Consider the following 18770-nt stretch of genomic DNA (forward strand, 5'->3'; position numbering starts at 1 on the left):
AGGACAGACAAGTTATCTCACAAATGACTGGGAACCAATCCTACAGCGTCTCAGTACAGACAGCCATGGCATGTGCCCCCAATATACACGGGCATGAATAAATAGTGAGGTCACAGTAATGAAGGTATGCCTTTGTAGTGGGGATACTCATGCCTTTGTAGTGGTGATATTCACATCAAGACTAACATAACCTGAGTGCTCAACCTGGGTGCCAATCACCCAGGTTAATTGTGCAGCATAAACCTAACTATGGAGAGGGATTTCAAAGGGCAAGACCAAGAGAGCACATTTCAGCATAACTTGAGAACCCTGACCGTTAACTCTAAGAATTGTATCATGAGCGAATAAAGCACAAACCTTGATCACCCAATGTATTAGGTGTCTGATTTATTGCCTTTTGTTTATCTCTGACCTTAGGCCAGAGAACTTATCTACTCCCTGTTCAGTACAGCAGAAAGGACACTATCAGCACTCAATTTTTAAATGTGTGTGTGTGTTTTTATTTAACTCATTCTTGTATCCAAGTGTTTTCTTTAGCCCATGATAGGATATTTGAGGCTAACTACCTCAAAAGTTAACACCTCCAAGAATCATTTATTTACTCTTAACTATTTAGCACTGAAAATATTATGAGAAACAGTAGAAATTTTCACAAGTAAATTGCCAAGTCAACAGCCAACCAGGCAAGCAAGCTTGATAAGATACAGTTTTAGCACAGTAGGGATTTGAGTTGCAGCTGTACATCGTATTTAATAATACAGATTTACTAAATTGAGTTCAGACTGGACTTCTGGCTTATGTTAGGAATTGCATTGCCTTCTAAAAATAAAGATACACACAATATATAATGGACTACACACTGACAAGCCTGCACAGAGTAGGGAGCAACACATACCCAGGCAGGCTGTTAAGCACATGTAATGCAAGACAGCCTGTTGTCATAGGCCAGGAGGACACACGGCAAGCTGACATAACCCAAAGTGGCGTGCTTTTTACTGCTTTCTCAAGGTGCCATGTTCATTACTGGAGCAGGCTCTCACTTGCTGTGTATGGCAGCGTACACACAACAGATTTTAGGCCAACCAAACACTTGTCCCCTTAAAAGCCCATGCCATTGGTGGTCCACATTTGCTTTTTCCACCCATGAGACAGGGCACGATCCCTCTGCACACCCACGTTGGGCACACTGCTATTTGTACATTGAGTTTGCACCATTTTCTTTCGTCAAGTACAGGCAGCACTTAGCCCTAAATACCTTGGAGGGTCGCTGTCAAGCATTTTCATAGTTTTTGCTTTTCTTAAACCCTCTACTGTTCTTACATCTACTCAGAAGCTTGAAATTAATCTCCCTCACTCTTTCTACAGAGTTTGTCCTGTTCCATTTAGCAAACGCTGAATTTCTTAAAAAGAAAAGGAGGACTCGTGGCACCTTAGAGACTAACCAATTTATTTGAGCATAAGCTTTCGTGAGCTACAGCTCACTTCATCGGATACAGCTCACTTCATCGGAGAGAAAACCTTTTGAAGTGATAAACACCCATTTTTTCATGATCTGTGTGTATAAAAACATCCTCACTGCATTTTCCACTTTTATGCATCCGATGAAGTGAGCTGTAGCTCACGAAAGCTTATGCTCAAATAAATTGGTTAGTCTCTAAGGTGCCACAAGTACTCCTTTTCTTTTTGCGAATCACAGACTAACACGGCTGCTACTCTGAAACTGAATTTCTTCCTGCTCTTCTTATGGGAAATATACAGTATAGATCAGCAGCATCAATGCCACCAATGATTTAGATACAGACAGCTCAGGGAAGAGGGTTTGTTAGTCATTTTGGGCTCCCTCTGCTGGCATGAGGACATGACTCAGAATATTGTTGTTTCTACAAAAACAATGGAAACACACACAGGTTCTCAGCAATAGAGTGGTAGACCTTTGGGAAATCAACAAGAGATTGTCCTCACCAGATCATAATATTCTTAAAAGAGTCCCATGTTTGCTATCTAATAGTGCTCTTCACAACAGAATCAATTACTATTTTAAAAGCTCTCCCCTCCCCAAATAGTATACATTTGATGAATAACAGCAAATTGAAATAATGTCCCTCTCCCTCATTTGGGTCAACACAACCTTGATATCTACAAATTGCATAAGTATGAGCTTTTTAGATGTCGCTGTGGGAAAGTCATTGTATCATTTCAAATAGAAATAGAGTGACAGCTGCCAAAATAAATATATACCGCTAAGAATCAGTGTTATACTATTTAGAAAACATTATTTATAGGTGATTTCCTCCACTCTTGTTTTATTCCATAATATTTTGCTTCATCTCTTAGCTGTCCTAAATGCTTCAGCCTCCTATTTCCTTTTATTACTAGTTTAAAATACTAGTCCTCAAATTTTTCCTCAATAAATTCTACAGTAGAAAGAAATGCCACATTTGTTAAACACTTACTGTGAACTACATTGTAGTCTAGTGATCCAGCAAGTTGAGGACCTGAATCAATTATCTTGTCAATAACAGATTTCTCAGATGTAGTACAAATCTATGTAAAAGAAAACATGTTAATTTCTAGTAAGATCTGTCTACGCTTTTTACATACGTCACTCAGAATGAAAAGTTTTCAGCTTTAAGTCAGTGAAAACTAATAAAGGCATCTTTACACAAGGAAGTCAGTATATGAACCACAGATTTAAGCTTGCCACAGTTGTCTAGTTTGTTACTCTTATCTCTGCAGAAGTAACCTCATCACAAGATTATGCACACCTCTGGAATCTGTATTTAGTTTACTGCTTGCTGAAGATTTAGCAAGTGAAGTTCAGACTAAAAGAGAGATTTTAAAATTCACTGATGATACAGTGCTCAACCATTAAGTAGGGTTGTGTATCTTCAATACAACTTATTTAACTATAACAGTTCTAAAACAGATTAAGTTTCAGATCTAAATACAACACCTCTATTTAAATCATTTTACAGTTATGGGATTTTGGAATACAAATAAACTGTATCTGAAATGTACTAGATTCCATCCAAACATTCAATTCCTGCTTTGAACAATTTACAATCTAAATGAAACCAGCAACATAATATAGTTGATTCATTTTGTTTCTTAAGACATATGCATCATACAGTTTATGGACATTCCTTCAGGGAAAAATGTCTTTCGCACTCATGCTGAAATAAGTTTCCTCATACTATATAACCCAGAAGTCAGAATTCATAGGAAAAGAGAAAGTATACCAATAAAAAATACCCTTACCACTATTTCCATAAGAGATTCTACCGCATTAAGAGATAAACAGTACAGATTTATAATCTTCCCCCATTTTCTCAGTAATTAGCAATGTCTAAATTTGGCTAAACACACAATACCTTAATGTCATCCTCTGTGATGTAGCCAGCCTGCACCACCCACCAGGCCTCTACGGCAATCTCCACTGGCTTTACTGGTAGCAGATCACGAGCAGTTTTCCTTCTGAAAAATTTCTGCAGTGGTACAGTCCATTTGAGATTGTACATGTTAAATGTTATTGATTACAAATAGAGATGTTCCAGTTTCCTTTACACCATAAAAACAGCTACTTGTGAATGATTACTCTCTAAGTACTTCATACTTAGGCATTAAACAAACATTGCAGGATACCTTGGGATGTGGGAAAGCTGCCGATTTTTATTCCTAATCCCCTAAGGTCACGGAATGCACATGAATATAGCACACAGGGATACAGACTTTTTTTTTTTTTTTTTTAAAATACATTCTCTCCACTCCAAACCAAATAAAAATGGGAAAATGAAAACAAACCATTTGTGTGTGTACTCAAGTCTGCTAGCATGAAGTCCAGGCCTAACTATTAAAAGCACACTAGCATTTTATTAGCAAAAAAGCAGAGCCTGAAGATACAGGATAGCATACAACATATCAAATGGAGTGTTTTTGTAGGCAGAATACTTTACAAAACTAATAAGCAATGCATCATAAGAACATGTATTCTGTTTATTTCTATCAACAGACAACGATTACACTGTGTTCCAGATGAGCTACAAGCTACTATAAACTTCAGTTCATGAAAGAACAGCTAGAGGGTACTGTTGTACTGATATGGTTAAGATTACTCTTCTCACATTCTATAAAGCAGGCCCCTAACCTTTTTGCTTCCCTCAGCCTACACTAAATCTCTTTCAACTTGGATACACAATCCTTTGGCCAAAGGCGCAATGCTGTAACTGCAGACAGAGCACTTATGAATTACTTATTACATTCTTAAAAAGGAAATTATTATTGTAAACTGAGCTTGTAAAAGGGCCAGATCATGCAGACATCAATCATGAGATTAATCTTGATGTCATCAGTGAAACTGATCATACACAAAAAAAGGGCTGAATGATCAGACCCAACACTGCATTCTCAAACAAGGTGACTAGTATACAAACTAAATAGAAAAGGAGTACTTGTGGCACCTTAGAGACTAACCAATTTATTTGAGCATGAGCTTTCGTGAGCTACAGCTCACTTCATCAGATGTTTACCGTGGAAACTGCAGCAGACTTTATATACACTCTGTGTGTATATAAAGTCTGCTGCAGTTTCCACGGTAAACATCTGATGAAGTGAGCTGTAGCTCACGAAAGCTCATGCTCAAATAAATTGGTTAGTCTCTAAGGTGCCACAAGTACTCCTTTTCTTTTTGCGAATACAGACTAACACGGCTGTTCCTCTGAAACTAAATAGAATTTACATTAGCTACTTTGATAAGCTTTTTGAGACACACACCAGAGAAAATTCTGCTCTCAATTATACCAGTATAAATATGGAATAACTCCACCAATACCAATGGAATTACTTCAGATTTATACTAGTCAACGGAGAATTTAGCCCCTTGTCTTTGTCTAGAGAAGGCCTTAGACAAAATGTAGCACTTAAGTAGTAATAAAATAACAAGAAGCTGCAGAAATTTTTTTCTAATTTTTTTTTTGCTTTTTACCACAATTAACAAAGATATTTTAATAGCTTTGAAGAAACATACATATGTTAGTGTATTATTATTTGATTAATTATAATTTTACTAAAGAGGCACATGGCATCCTACCCCCATCTAGAACAGTTTTGTCAAGATGGAGCCAGGCATGGAGAGGCAGGACTCACGGAAAGAAAATTAAGAACAAAGCTTACTTTTGATGACCTGCACTGATTCATTAGATCAATATACTGGTTTCTTCCTATACCAAGAAGCCGTAGACCTGAAAAGTAAATGTTTGATTTTACTTGGGAAAAAAGTCTATTTTTAATTGAAGATGTGAGAACATATTATTCTCATTTTTAAAAGTAGTTCTGAATATCAAGAATGTTTTCAATACTTCCTTCTTTTTTTCTAAAGAAAGAGGTAAACAGCACCAAAAATAGATCCTGCTTACTTCATGGTAGCTACATCTCTGCCCAAGAGCAGAATTTGGCCCCATTCATTTCTTTTGCTTGGAATTCATAGATTCCAAGGTCAGAAGGGACCATTGTGACCATCTAGTCTCACCTCCTACATAACACAGGCCATCGAACTTCCCCAAGATAATTTCTAGAACAGATTTTTTTTAAAAATCACCCAACTTAGATTTTAAAATTGTCACTGATGGAGAATCCACCAAGATCCTTGGTAAATTGTCTGATTATTTAATGGGCAAAAATTGTCAAAAAGTCACACCTTATTTCCAATCTGAATTTGTCTAGCTTCACTTTCCAGACAGTGGATCATGTTATACTTGTTATGTTTTCTGATATACTGAAGAGCCGATCATTCAATATTTGTTTCCCATATAGATACGTATAGACTGTAAATCAAGTCACCCCTTAACTTTCTCTCTGTTAAGGTAAACAGATTGAGCTCTTTGAATCTACCACTGTAAGGCATGTTTCCTAATGTTTTAATCATTTTTGTGGTTCTTCTCTGAAACCTCTCCAATTTTTCAACATCCTTCTTTAATTGTGGGCTGCTGGAATACTGGATACAGTATTCCAGCAGCAGTCACACCAGTGCCAAATACACAGGTAAAATGATCTCTCTACTCCTACACAAGATTCCCCTGTTAATGCATCCCAGGATCACATTAGCTGTTTTGGCCATAGAATCACCTTGGGAGCTCGTGTTCATGATTACCGATCATGACCCCCAAATCTTCTTCAGTCACTGCTTCCCAGGATAAAGTAAAGTATAGCCTACACTCTTTGCTCTTATATATTTACATTTAGTCATATTAAAACACATAATGTTTGCTTGCACCCAGTAGCCTATCCAGATAGCTCTGAACCAGTGACCTGTCCTTTTCATTATTTACAACTCCCTCAGTTTTTGTGTCATCTGCAAACTTGAACAGTGATGATTTTGTGTTTTCTTCCGGTCATTGATAAATATGTTAAATAGCATAGGACCAAGAACCAATCCCTGCAGGACCCCACTGGAAACACACCCACTTGATGATGATTCCCTGTCATCTTACTTTATATAGTCAGAAGAAAAACAAATGTAAACTTATGTTTTTTATTTTATGACACAAGAGTCACAGCACAGAAAGAAAAGAATCACCAAGATCTGTCCAACATCTTCATCACCTCAGCCTTACCTTCAGTCAGCTGGTAGTAATAACTATGCCAACACCAGACACTACTGAGTTAGCTGGATTTTTAAAACGGCTAGACATTTAATACTCACTTCCATGACTAAGGTTACAAAAATTTTAAAAAAGGGAAAAATTAGCGGGTGCTCTGCATCCACTGGCAGCCAAGCTCCCCACTCCTCGCCTCCTTCTCCCCACACCTGAGTGCGCCGCGTCCCTGCTCCTCCCCTCCCTCCCAGCACTTCCCGCCCTCCCACCGTCTAATAGCTGTTTGGTGGTGCTTAGGACTTTTTAGGAGGGAGGGAAGGAGGGGGAGGAGCGGGGAAGGGTTGTGCTCAGGGGAGGAGGTGGAGAAGAGGCAGGGCAGGGGTGGGGACTTGGGGGAAGAGGGTGGGACAAGGGCGGTGTAGGGGATGGAAGAGGGGCGGGGTCGAGCACCCACCAGGCAGCGGGGAAGTTGGTGCCTATGGTGAGGATACCAGCTAACTTGAGTGCTGATATTCCTGCTGTGCCTTCCTACAATTCTCTCACACCATGTGCCCAGAAGGACAGACAAGTTCTCCGACAATTCACCGGGAAAATCACAGAGCAGCCCAGATTACGGCAGCACACAGAACCATGGATTATGTCCCCAGAAGTCCTATTAACACAGGAATCCAGTACCAATGAGGACACAGCAGAGGATAACTCTGCATGAAGAGACACCCCTACTTCAAAACTACTACTTACAGGTGCTACACCTTTAAAAAGAAGCTGCGATGCAACTGAAGCCTTCAAACTGTTTTCAGAAACTGCATTTATCTACCTCGCTAAACATAAGAATGCAGCCAGAAAATACTTACAGTCAGCAGCAGTAAAGTTAGGCAATGAATCGTAGCTTTTTTCACTGTTCATTATATCCTTTAAAAAACAACACACAGAAAAGAAAAAAGCTTAATTTGTAGCATGAAACACAGTTTTGGACCAATGTAGTCCACTATTTCAGAAAGGGGCATTTCTTTGATATCAATGAGCATTTAAAACCTAAAATAATGTGTGCATTTTCAATATAAAAATCTATCCCTCAAATTGAAGAATTTGAGGAAGAAAATCTAGCCTGCTAAAATCAGTTAGCACTTTTGAGAGATCTGGCTTACTGTAAAAGTGATGTGAGAACTGTACCAAAAATTATATGCTTACTATTAATGATGATCAGATCCCTTAAAAAGTTATATTGTAAAAACCCCAGAAAGCCTGACAGGCAAATTACTAAGGGTCTAAGTCTATTTCCATTAAAGTCGTAAAACTGGAGATGTTCAACCAAACAGGGGAAGAAAAAAGCACTAATGAAAGTAGCTAATAGTAATCACAATAACAATTATCAATTTGTTCTACATTAAACTGTATGCATCTTTTACTCAAATGACAAAATATTATGTGTACTGCACCCAAGAGAAATGACAGAAGGTTGCCAGCAGAGCTGGTTGGGCATTTTTTGATGAAAAATGCCAATTCACCAAAACTGTAAAAGAGAGTCAGTTTTGACAAATTTCTCATTTTGAACATTTTTTAGATGTTTCAAAGTTGTCAGAATGGGCTGTTTTGACATTTTCCGAATGAAAAAGTTCCATTTTTTTCAGGTCAGCATGACTTTTTGTTTTGACTTTTTTTTTTTTTACTGCAAATTAACTTAAAAGTTTAAAAGGTCATAATTGAAATAAAATGTTTTGATTGATTCAATCTGAAATTTTTGGGATTTTCAGTTTGCAAAAAATTAGGAGTTTTCAATTGATTCAGGACTGGAAAACAATTTCCCATCCAACTGCAGTTGCCAATCCCTAGCTCTGCAGATTTCAGAGTAGCAGCCGTGTTAGTCTGTATTCGCAAAAAGAAAAGGAGTACTTGTGGCACCTTAGAGACTAACAAATTTATTTGAGCACAAGCTTTCGTGAGCTACAGCTCACTTCATCGGATGCATTCAGTGGAAAATACAGTGGGGAGATTTATATACATAGGGGTAGGCTGAGTTGTGATTATCAGCACAGTTCTGAAGAAGCTTTCCTTCATGCGGCTCATTAGCAGCAGCAGTCTCTCCAAGAGCAAACAATAACAGTCATTTGACTGGCTGGCAGACATTACAATGCTACAAAAAGCATTTCTCAAAGGACAGAGCATGACATGTTTTGTTTTAATTCTGTTCCCAAACTCACCTCCATTATTCCTGTGTAATACGAAAATGGTGTTATCCTCAGGCCTTTTACCATGATGTCAGACAAATGGTAAGGGTACAGCATGAGATGATCTCTACTGTATTTTAACAGTTCCTCATAGTATTTTCGTTCTTCTTTCTTGACATGCTTAACTGGGGGGAGAAAAGGTCAGGCTAATATTCTGTTACACTGTTCTCTCAAAATGGTGCAGAGATTATATTTTTACACTTAAACTGCATGGCAACACACAAAAAAGGTTAGTCGTAAAATGCTATGAAATTGACTTAAGAAATAAAAGGGGGATCCAAAGATGTTGAGCACCACCATCTGCTATTAACTTCTATAGGAGATGCAGGTGCTCAGAGCCTCTCAGGATAAGGTTGGAAACCAGAAAGATTACTTGTGATAAGATTAGCTATTAAGCTACTAAATAATCTCACCAGGAAATAGTGAAAACCCAATGAGAGTAATGTAAAGCTAACTAAAACGTAGCACTGAATAATATATTGTATGGAGCAATCCATTTTCAGCAATGATAGATAAGCTTATTGTTTGGTTTATTATGTATCTCATTTCTAAATGAGACATGCCATTCTGGCATAAACAGACATGAAAAGAGGCTAAAATATACACTCATGTTCATGATTTAGAATGCCTGGAGTTGCCAGCACACCTCCTTTTAAAGCAGCGAGAGCTTTGTCCACTACAGAAGAGAAAGTGAGTAAAAGCGGTGTGAATCCAATGAGAATTCTATGTCAAACAGCTTGGACCCCAGGCCTTCTTCTTTGTACCTGTCTGGGCTCCTTCTAGAGCAGTGGTTCCCAAACTTGTTCCGCTGCTTGCGCAGGCAAAGCCCCTGGCGGGCCGCACCGGTTTGTTTACCTGCCGCGTCCGCAGGTTCGGCTGATTGCGGCTCCCACTGGCCATGGTTCGCTGCTCTAGGCCAATGGGAGCTGCTGGAAGCGGCATGGTCCGAAAGACATGCTGGCCGCCGCTTCCAGCAGCTCCCATTGGCCTGGAGCAGCGAACTGCGACCACTGGGAGCCACGATCAGCCAAACCTGTGGACACGGCAGCTAAACAAACCAGCACGGCCCGCCAGGGGCTTTCCCTGCACAAGCGGCGGAACAAGTTTGGGAACGACTGCTCTACAGGGATACTTCCTTTGACATCATGGCTGTAAATTAGTTAAGTCCTCCATTAACAAGCCCTAACCTTGTTTGAAGGGCTCAGATGGCACACATGAGACTTACTAAGTCGGCCATCATAAGCTTCACTTGGAAACCTGCAGAGTCTGAAAGGTGCATTCCACAAAGAAGTCACTGCAGTTAGGTGGATTTCAAAGTTAAATTTACTTTTGGGGTTCTAGCATTAAAAGGGTGTTTTGCTGGGGTCTTTTTTGGCGGAAATTTGGAGGCTTGAGTTGGTTCTGACAGGTCTATAGTAATTTCAGTGACATACTTTTGTAAGCTATTAAAGATCACAGTACATTCAAACGAAGGCTTTATAAGTAGAGTAAGTTATCAAATTGAAGTTATCAGTCTTCCACACTCACCTAAGTTATTTCGGTATCGTAGCTGATTACGAATACTATAGAGTACAACCTGCTTTTCATACTCCCTCTGAGAGTTTCCAAGACCCTATGAAACAAAATAGAAATGTTATTTTAGTTGAACTGTATAGTCCTTTAATTAAATCAGTGCCACTTGTACTAAGACAGGTATATTCTACTACAGCTACTGAATTCTCCTAATCTGTCACAGTAATAGGAGGTCAAGATTATCCATCTAACTGAATTAATAAAGGGTACCTTTGAACTGTACTTTTCTAAGGCTATGTCTACACTACAGAGCCTATGCTGGCATGGCCCCCACTGCAAACCAGCATACACTGGCAGAAAAACTTTCTGTTGGTGTAAGAACACCACCTCCCCAAACAAAATTATCTACGCCACCAGAAGCCCTCTTCTGTCACAGTAGCTGCATCTACACTCGAAGTTTTGCTGGCTAAGTCAAGTCAGTCAGGGATGTGGTTTTTTCACACTCTGACTGAAATAGCTATATGCCAATATAAATTTTAAGTGCAGACAAGCTTAAGTGTCCTTGCACCACTATTCTCATCAAGAGAAAAAATCAAATCCTGAAAACAAGTCTGTACGGGCCACATATACTTATTAGGACCCAATCATGCAAAGCGTCAAGCATCTCATAAAGCGCTAAGCACTAGAGTGAAGTGTGGTCAGCTCCTTGCAGGATCAACTTCTTAGGCCATATCTACACAAAGTTGCATAGGGTTTACTAAAGTGTGATGTAAAACTGATTTAGCTAATGCAACTTTGGGTATAGACATAGTTTGGTTTAAACCTGAATGTAAGAATGTCCACATAAAGGTTTACACTCAGAAAAGAGGTGTGTTTTTCACATATGTTAGCTAATACGTAAAAAGCCTAATGTAGACCAGGCTGTAGTTTTAACATGTGCTAGCTGGTTAAAGTATACCCTTGGCTCCCCCTTAGGCTGCACTTTGACCAACTAATACATATTAAAACTACAGCTTGCCTGGTCTATATTAGGATTTTAACATATTAGCCAATGTCTTTTTTCCTTAGTAAAGACATGGCCAAAATTGCACCAGTTTAACTCAGCTGGTTCAACATCACAATTTTAGTTAAACTGGTGCAAAACTTGTGTATTTAGACAAGCCCTTAGTTAAACCAGTGCAAAGTCCAGTGTAGACACTCAAATTTAAGAATGGCTGTGATAAGGTGTACTAAACCCAAAGGCCCACCGCTTGGAGGTTTCACAGTCCTACCACACCCTGCCCCAGGAAAAGAGCAGAAGAGGTTTGTCCTCCCAAAAGGCTGAGAGAGAGACTGCATCAAAAGCAGTCAATTAAAATAGAGGCTGCAGGGAAGGAACCAGAGCCCAGAAGCCTCACATGAAAGGAGCTGCTGGGCCTAAGTAGACTCAGTTGCTGGCTAGAGCCAGAAGAGCATGGGTGGTCCTCCTGGCTCATTGCAGCAGTTCCAGTACCTGGACAGAGCAGTTGCCAGAAGGGACCAGGGGAGCAAGGAAGATGCTTCTAGCTGGCTGCTGGGACTCAAGCAAGACTTCAGCCCAAGGTAAGGGTGAAGCTGAACATGCTGGGAGCATGGGGAAAAGTGGTCCAGGGAACAGTAGCAGCAACAGGTTAAAGCAGGGGTCTCAAACATGCAACCTGTGGGGTTATTTTCTGAGGCCCGCCAGCTCCCCGCGGCCCCCCCCCCCCAGCATTTACCTAGAGCGGGTCTGGCCTGGTGAGCACCAGGGGCAGGGAAGCCTCCCTCCCTGCCTGCCCTGCCCCCGCGCCGGGAAGCGGCCGAGACCTGGGGAGGGGGGGCACAGGGGTCTGTGTGTTGTCCTGGCAGCTCCTCTAGGTACCTCCCCCGAAGCTCCCATTGGCCGCGGTTCCCTGTTCCCAGCCAAAGGAAGCTTCAGGGGAGGTACCTGGAGGTGCGGCCAGGGCAACACACATACCCCTGTGCCCCCCCTCCCCCCAGGTCCCAGCCGCTTCCCGGAGCGGCACGGGGCTAGGGCAGGCAGGCAGCCTGCCCTGCCCCTAGTGCGCACCGGGCCGGACCCGCCCCCCGATCCCCTCCTGCAGCCAAACCCCCTGCCCCGAGCCCCCTGCTGCACCCCACACCCCTCCAGCACCCCAACCCCCTGCCCTGAGCCCCCTGCCGCACCCCACATCCCTCCTGCACCCCAACCCCCTGCCCTGAGCCGCCTGTGCACCCTGACACCCTGCCCCACTCTGCACCCTGACCCCATGCCCTGAGCCCCCTGTCGCACCCTACAGCCCTCCTGCACCCCCTGGGAGCAGGGAGGAGACAGGGTTGGGGTGGGGATTTCAGGGAAGGGGTGGGAAGAGGTGGGGCAGGGGCGGGGCCTCAAGGAAGGGGTGGAGTGGGGGCGTGACCGGGACAGCAGGGGTGGTCAGTGGTGCGGCCCTCGGGCCAACGTACTAATCCTCATGTGGCCCTCATGGTCATTTGAGTTTGAGACCCTGGGGTTAAAGGGATGCAGCAGGTGGTTGCTATTTGCAGGGTCCTTGGGTTGGGACCTGGTGTAGTGGGCGGGCCCAGGTTCCCCCCACCAGCCAGAGGGGAAGTGACTAAGTGCCTTGAGAAGGGAGTTTACACAGGCCCTGGGAAGGGGCTGAAGACGCCAAAGGGATCATTATGTACTGAACTTTAATACCCCAGAAGGGGGATGAACTGAACTGAAAAAGCGACTCAGCTGGAGATCTTGAGGCTCACTATAGAATGAAGAGTCTCCAGAGAGGAAGCCTGGGGGCACTGCTCCATCCCAGAGAAGGAACTATTTGAGATCTAGCCTTGGAGTGGCCGTGGATACCAACCAGGGTACTAGGGTTAGGTCTTTTTGGACTGATGAAGGTCTGAGCCCAGGGAGGACTGCAAAAGACGAACAAGGGTGCTGTGATAGGCCCCACTGGACTGTTTATGCCAGAAGGAGTCTATTTTGTTTCACAAATGGAGTGTGTGTGACTCTGCCGGAGGGTTGAGCCACTGAAAATCCACCTGAAAAGTGATGCTGCCAACAGAGAGCACCATAAGAGCTGAGAGAGAGCAGGCACACGCATATGCGATAGGAGGGGCTCACGTGAGGTGACTGGCCCTATCACAGTCGCTTATTTTGATTTAGCCTAGATCTGCTATTAGAAACAGGTTTAAGTAAAATCGAAATAAGTGTCCCCCAAACCCTCTACAAACTGGATTTGAAAGAAAATTAAAAAAAAAATTAAAAATCACATCTTAAGTTAAACCAGTGCAACTCTGAGCAGAAGCAAGCACTTAAGAAGAAGAAGAGCTACAGGCTGCATTACAGAGCTCCTTGAATAAGTCCTGATATCAGAAGTAAATCTCACATGGACAATAGTCTGGGCCTGACGGGAAAAAAAAAAAAATCAACTAGCCACAGTGAGCAAGAAGCTTTCCCTAACAAGCCTGGAGGACAAAATCACCAATTAATAATAATAAAAAAAAAAGGCTTAATTTGTTGAAGGAAGGAAGGTCCCAATCTTGCAATTCAATCTACATGTCTCGTACTCCAAAGAGTTTAATGGGACAGCGCATGGACAACAGGTGTACATATGTACGTACACACACGATTGAAAAAAACAGGACTCAGGTTTCTAGCCCTTATGATTGAACATAATTTTACAAAAGTGACCCAAGTTTAAACTGATGCATTGTTGCCTTCCCAATACTGCAGACAACGAAAATATTGTAGTGAGCATATTTTCAGATACTTTCATCTATAATTTTACTAGAACAAAAGGTTTTATAGAAGAAAACAGATAAAAATTATTTGAGGCTTTTACTACTCTTACAGAAGGTGAACAGATGTTACATTTTAGGAAAAGTTATTCAGTTCAAGCCCATTTTCTGTAAGAATAAGAGTTAATTCTTTATCCAGTATAGTTGTATAACTGGTCTTGCTGAGGACTGAACTACATAATCCTTAATAACAGAACTTAACGCTATTCCTCAGATTAAGTATAATAACTTGAAGCTCAAGGGAAAGACTAATGGCCAGTCACTACTTCTGCGGGACAGTATATTTACTAGTCTTCAAAGGCTATTATCATGAACTGAGCTAATCAAACAATTTTAATGCATGAACAGAATAAAAACCTGGTACTAATATCACACACTTCTCAATATGTTTGGCACCAGAAATTTTATCTGGTGTTGCCGCAGAAATGTTAATTTCAAATCAATTTCACTTTCAAATTGACATTCACTCAATATTTTGTGAAGTCCAATAGTAAGTAACCATTTCAAGAGAGAATATAATACGATATAAACTGTCCACATTTCAAAAAACCATTTGTTTCAACTACTTGAAGGCAAGCATTGAACAGGTTTGCCCTGGAGACCCTTCAATTATTTTTCTTCTACAATTTAGCTGTGCAGCAGTGAAATTTCATTGTCAGGTAACACCTTGCAATGGCACTGAAAGTCTTAAGTCTTATATCAGAGGGGTAGCCGTGTTAGTCTGTATCCACAGAAACAATGAGGAATCCGGTGGCATCTTAAAGACTAACAGATTTATTTGGGCATAAGCTTTCGTGAGTAAAAAAACCCACACTTTGGTGCCACCCGACTCCTCGTTGTTTAAGTCTTTTATAATGCTTTGAAATCCTTAGATAAAACGTAACATATAATTGCACAGTGTGCACAGATCCAACCTTAAAGCAAGTAAATTCACACACAGCTTTAAAGCATCAGCTGCTGGAAAAGAAATGGATTACGTTGCAGACAATTTCCACATCTTGTTAGATGTCCAGATACAAGAGAATGTGTAAGTACTGCCACTTTCAATAACAGGAAAAGATACTTTTACTCAAACTTCCTTTTTTAAAAAAAAAAAAAAAAAGGTGTTCTTCCGAAAGCATTGCAGAAGTTACGTTTAACAGATGTCTTATCTAGTAGCAAGACTTAAATTAACAAGAGACTATTTTAGGCTGATTTACATGAGCATTAGCAGTGCATTTTCAGGTTTACAGGTAAAGAGAAATAAAATCACTTGTGTTCCTGCTACAAACTAGTTCTTGGAAGTCTCCCTAAGGAGCTCAATAATTCGTATACCAGGATCTACAATCAATGTTCATCTTTCTTCCAACACATTTTCTCCCTTTCTCCTGCGTAAGAGAAGGAATTATTTTTCAGTTTCTGCTTTGAAGTAGCATAAGATTCCTAAGATGAAAAGAGACTTTCCTTCTTGACTTTAAACAATGTTTATCACTTGGGCTGTCAGAAGCCCATTAAACCTGGCACTCATCAAAATTTCATGGGGTTTCCATTTTCATTAACGCTTATTGTGACATTTCCCTTACTGCTGAAAACTAGCGCAGTATAATCCTTAATTCTTGAAACCACTCCTGGTTTACTGTACATAGTACAGTGTTGAGTGGGGAGTCCTCCCCTGGATCTGAACTTCCCCCAGAAAATAATCCTCAGTCGCTTAAAGCTTCACTATGAATCACACCTCCATGTTATGATTGTTTCATCTCAACCTTACAGGTGTCAGAACCACCTGTGCTTTCCAGGAGCACCTAGTGATCACGCACCACACAGGGAGGGATGGAGACAGGACACTCTCTCTCTCTCTCTCGGTTCACTTACTGAGAGCTGAGATTTAGTTTTAGAAGCACATGCTGTTAATAGGACACTTACAGCACTAAAGCCACATGCTTAAATAGCGCAGTTTTTCCCGCATGACACTCTGGAGTCTGTCTGATAAATCTCGACTCCCCAATGTCAAGACAGGAGGCAGATGAGATCCATAGTCCCAGAAGGGTGGGGGCCCCAATTACCCCTTGCCAAGAACCTGAAGGCGATAGAGTCACCAGGGCCCCTGCTGGAGGTGATGAAGACAGGATGCGTTGATTCTGTAAGATGGCATACGCGACAAAGGATTGATACCAATAGGAGAGATGAAGGGGCCAAAGAAGGTGATTGGGGAACAAGGAGTCCCCTTCATGGGGAAGATGAAGACAGGTGGAGCAGCATGGATGGGAGGATGACAGAGGTAGGTAAGCCCCCCAGTTGCCGGTGTAGCGAGAGGGCCTGATAATAGGAACGGCAGAGCCAGGGGAAGGGGCAGCTGAGGCCCGAAAGAAGGGAATGGTGTTGCCCCCAGAAGCCCCGCCTGGCGGTGGGAGGCAGGACGATGCTTTCGCCTCTCCCCTCTCACTAGGCTCCCAATGTCTCTAGCTGTCACCGGCAGCCCAGCGAGTGGCTGACGATCCCCGCCTCTCCCCGCAGTGTAGCACCGGCAGGGGAGGGGTCCGCGCTGTCCATGGCACCCGTCCAACACTCCGGGCAGGGGGAGGCTGGTGTCCGGTCATGGGCTGATGCTGGGGGAGGGGCTTTGGTACAGTGACCGCTCCCCCCAGCCCGGTATCGGTCAGATGCTGACGGGAGGGGGATTGGTACCAGCCCAGGCGAGGACCAGAACTTGTCTAACGCGGGCGGGAGGGGAGGCGGTACCGGCCCGGCTGCCCCGCCCGCCCCGGTACCGGCCAGATGCTGGCCAGAGGGGGGTTGGTACCCACCCAGCCGCCCCTCCCCCGGCCCAGTGGGGCGCTGGCGGGAGGGGGTTGGGACTGGCCCGGCTACTCCCCCCCCCGCCATGCCGGTACCTGGCGGACGCTGGCAGGCAGGCGGGCCCAGGGGTAGTTGTGGCGGATGTGGAACTCCACGTCTATGTTCATAGCGAGGGGCCGGGATAGGCTGCGGCCAGCCGCTGCGCACAGCCCCAACGCGAGGGGGCGCTCCAGCACAGGCTCCTCCCTCCAGCCGCGCAGCCTCCTCCGACACGGCGCTCCCCACTTCCGCGTTACGCCCCCCGGAAGCTCCGCCCCCGGCCCCTTACGTCACTTCCTGTAACTGGGCTTGAACGCGAGGACAGTTCCACAGGGCTCGTGCCCAGTGGGAAAGGCGGGTGTGGTGATGCGCACGCAGTGTGTGACGCAGCCAGGGGGGCGTTTCCTCTCAGTCCCCTAACCCTTGCCCTCGGTTTCTACGTGCTGAGGCGCCTGCGCCTCCCTCCTACTCGCTGGTCTCCGAGCGCTCTGCCTCTGGCGCGCCGGACTCGGGCCGAGCCCAGACGTCAACGCGGCGCCCCCACGCCCCAGCCGCTGTCCCCCGTGCACCAGCCCCGCTCCACCGGCCGGCGGCCCCCCACGGCTACGCTCCCGGGTGCGCTGCCCCGAAGAGCTTCAGCCCTGAGCCCGTCCTCAGCCTCTGTCGTGCCTCCCTCAGCCTGACCCACAAATCTCCCCACATCTCACTCCCTGGCCCCGACCCGCTCCCCCGAAATGCTCCGGGGCTGCAGCCCCCACCCCTGCTGCCTCCGCTCCCCAGTAGTGCTGCAGAGCTGAGTCCTGACCGCCTCCCTCCAATGCCTCAGGTTCAGTCTCAGCTCCCTCTCTGTTCAGGTGCCTCCTCCTGTCGCTGCCCCCGGCTGACCACTACCACAGGACTCTGAACTAGACTCCATTATTTGAACTGAGTTAGACTCATAGATATTACGGTCAGAAAGGGACCGTCAGGATCGTCTAGTCTGACCTCCTGCACAACGCAGGCCCCAGAATCTCACCCACCCACTCCTGTAATAAACCCCAACCTATATCTGAGCTATTGACGTCCTCAACTCGTGGTTAAAGACTTCAAGGTGCAGAGAAACTTCCCACAAGTGACCACGCTGCAGAGGAAGGCGAAGAGTGTACTCCGTGAAATTTGGTACAGGTCCTCCAGTGTGCATTTGATATAAATTAGGGGTGTCAACCATATGGCCTGCGTGATGTACTCAGATTCTCCAGAACTTAAGCTGTCTTTTAAAAAAAAAAAAGTTTCGCAGCCTCATGGCTGCCAAAATAAAGCTATGTCTGCACTATGCACCTTTTAGCGACACAGCTGTGCCGCTACAGCCATGCCGCTAAAAGGTGTGCAGTGTAGTCGCTCTTTGTTCTCCCGCCGACAAAAAAATTCCACCTGCAATGAGAGGTGGTAGCTTTGTCAGAGGGAGAGCTCTCCTGCCAACAAAGCACTGTTCACACAAGCACTTTTCGTCGGTAAAACTTTTGTTGTTCAGGGAGGTGTTTTTTTCACACCATTGAACTACGAAAGTTTTACTGACGAAAGCCTAACTCCAAATGTGAATGATTTGTAACCAAAATGTTGTCTGCCTGAGTCTGCAGATATCTTAAAACTGACAGCAGTGGGAAATTTCCAGTATCCTATTAATCTGATTAGAGTGTCACTGGTATCTCTGATTGGCATGTCAACATTAGCTATTTAATCACTAACCATTGTAATGGATGGAATGGCTCAGTGGAGTGGAAGTGAAGTCCCACTTGGCTGGTAATTGTTGCATGGAAGGAAATGCAAAGGAAAAAAACAAGAGATTCAC

General features: G+C 43.7%; 2 protein-coding genes across 4 annotated transcripts in view; one reads left to right on the plus strand and one right to left on the minus strand.

Annotated features, from left to right (window-relative positions):
• Window positions 1-17217, minus strand: part of FAM91A1 (family with sequence similarity 91 member A1) — a 57157-nt gene extending 39940 nt beyond the window's left edge. For all 3 annotated transcript variants that reach the window (XR_007355418.2, XM_075124948.1, XM_048841597.2), the window contains exons 1-7: window positions 16999-17217; window positions 10346-10430; window positions 8792-8943; window positions 7445-7502; window positions 5170-5237; window positions 3372-3485; window positions 2454-2544 (exon numbers count right to left, since the gene is read on the minus strand). Coding sequence is in view for 2 of the 3 variants with exons in the window: in XM_075124948.1 (XP_074981049.1) it covers window positions 2454-2544; window positions 3372-3485; window positions 5170-5237; window positions 7445-7502; window positions 8792-8943; window positions 10346-10430; window positions 16999-17070 (640 nt within the window). In the remaining variant the exon portion in view is untranslated. The remainder of the gene's footprint in view (window positions 1-2453; window positions 2545-3371; window positions 3486-5169; window positions 5238-7444; window positions 7503-8791; window positions 8944-10345; window positions 10431-16998) is intronic.
• ANXA13 (annexin A13) overlaps window positions 16007-18770 on the plus strand; it is a 69180-nt gene continuing 66416 nt past the window's right edge. The window contains exon 1 of the mRNA XM_048841610.2: window positions 16007-16385. Coding sequence (XP_048697567.1) covers window positions 16131-16385 — 255 coding nt within the window. The 5' untranslated portion in view covers window positions 16007-16130. The remainder of the gene's footprint in view (window positions 16386-18770) is intronic.

Source organism: Caretta caretta, chromosome 2 (genome assembly GCF_965140235.1).
Source record: "Caretta caretta isolate rCarCar2 chromosome 2, rCarCar1.hap1, whole genome shotgun sequence".
NCBI lineage: Eukaryota > Metazoa > Chordata > Testudines > Cheloniidae > Caretta > Caretta caretta.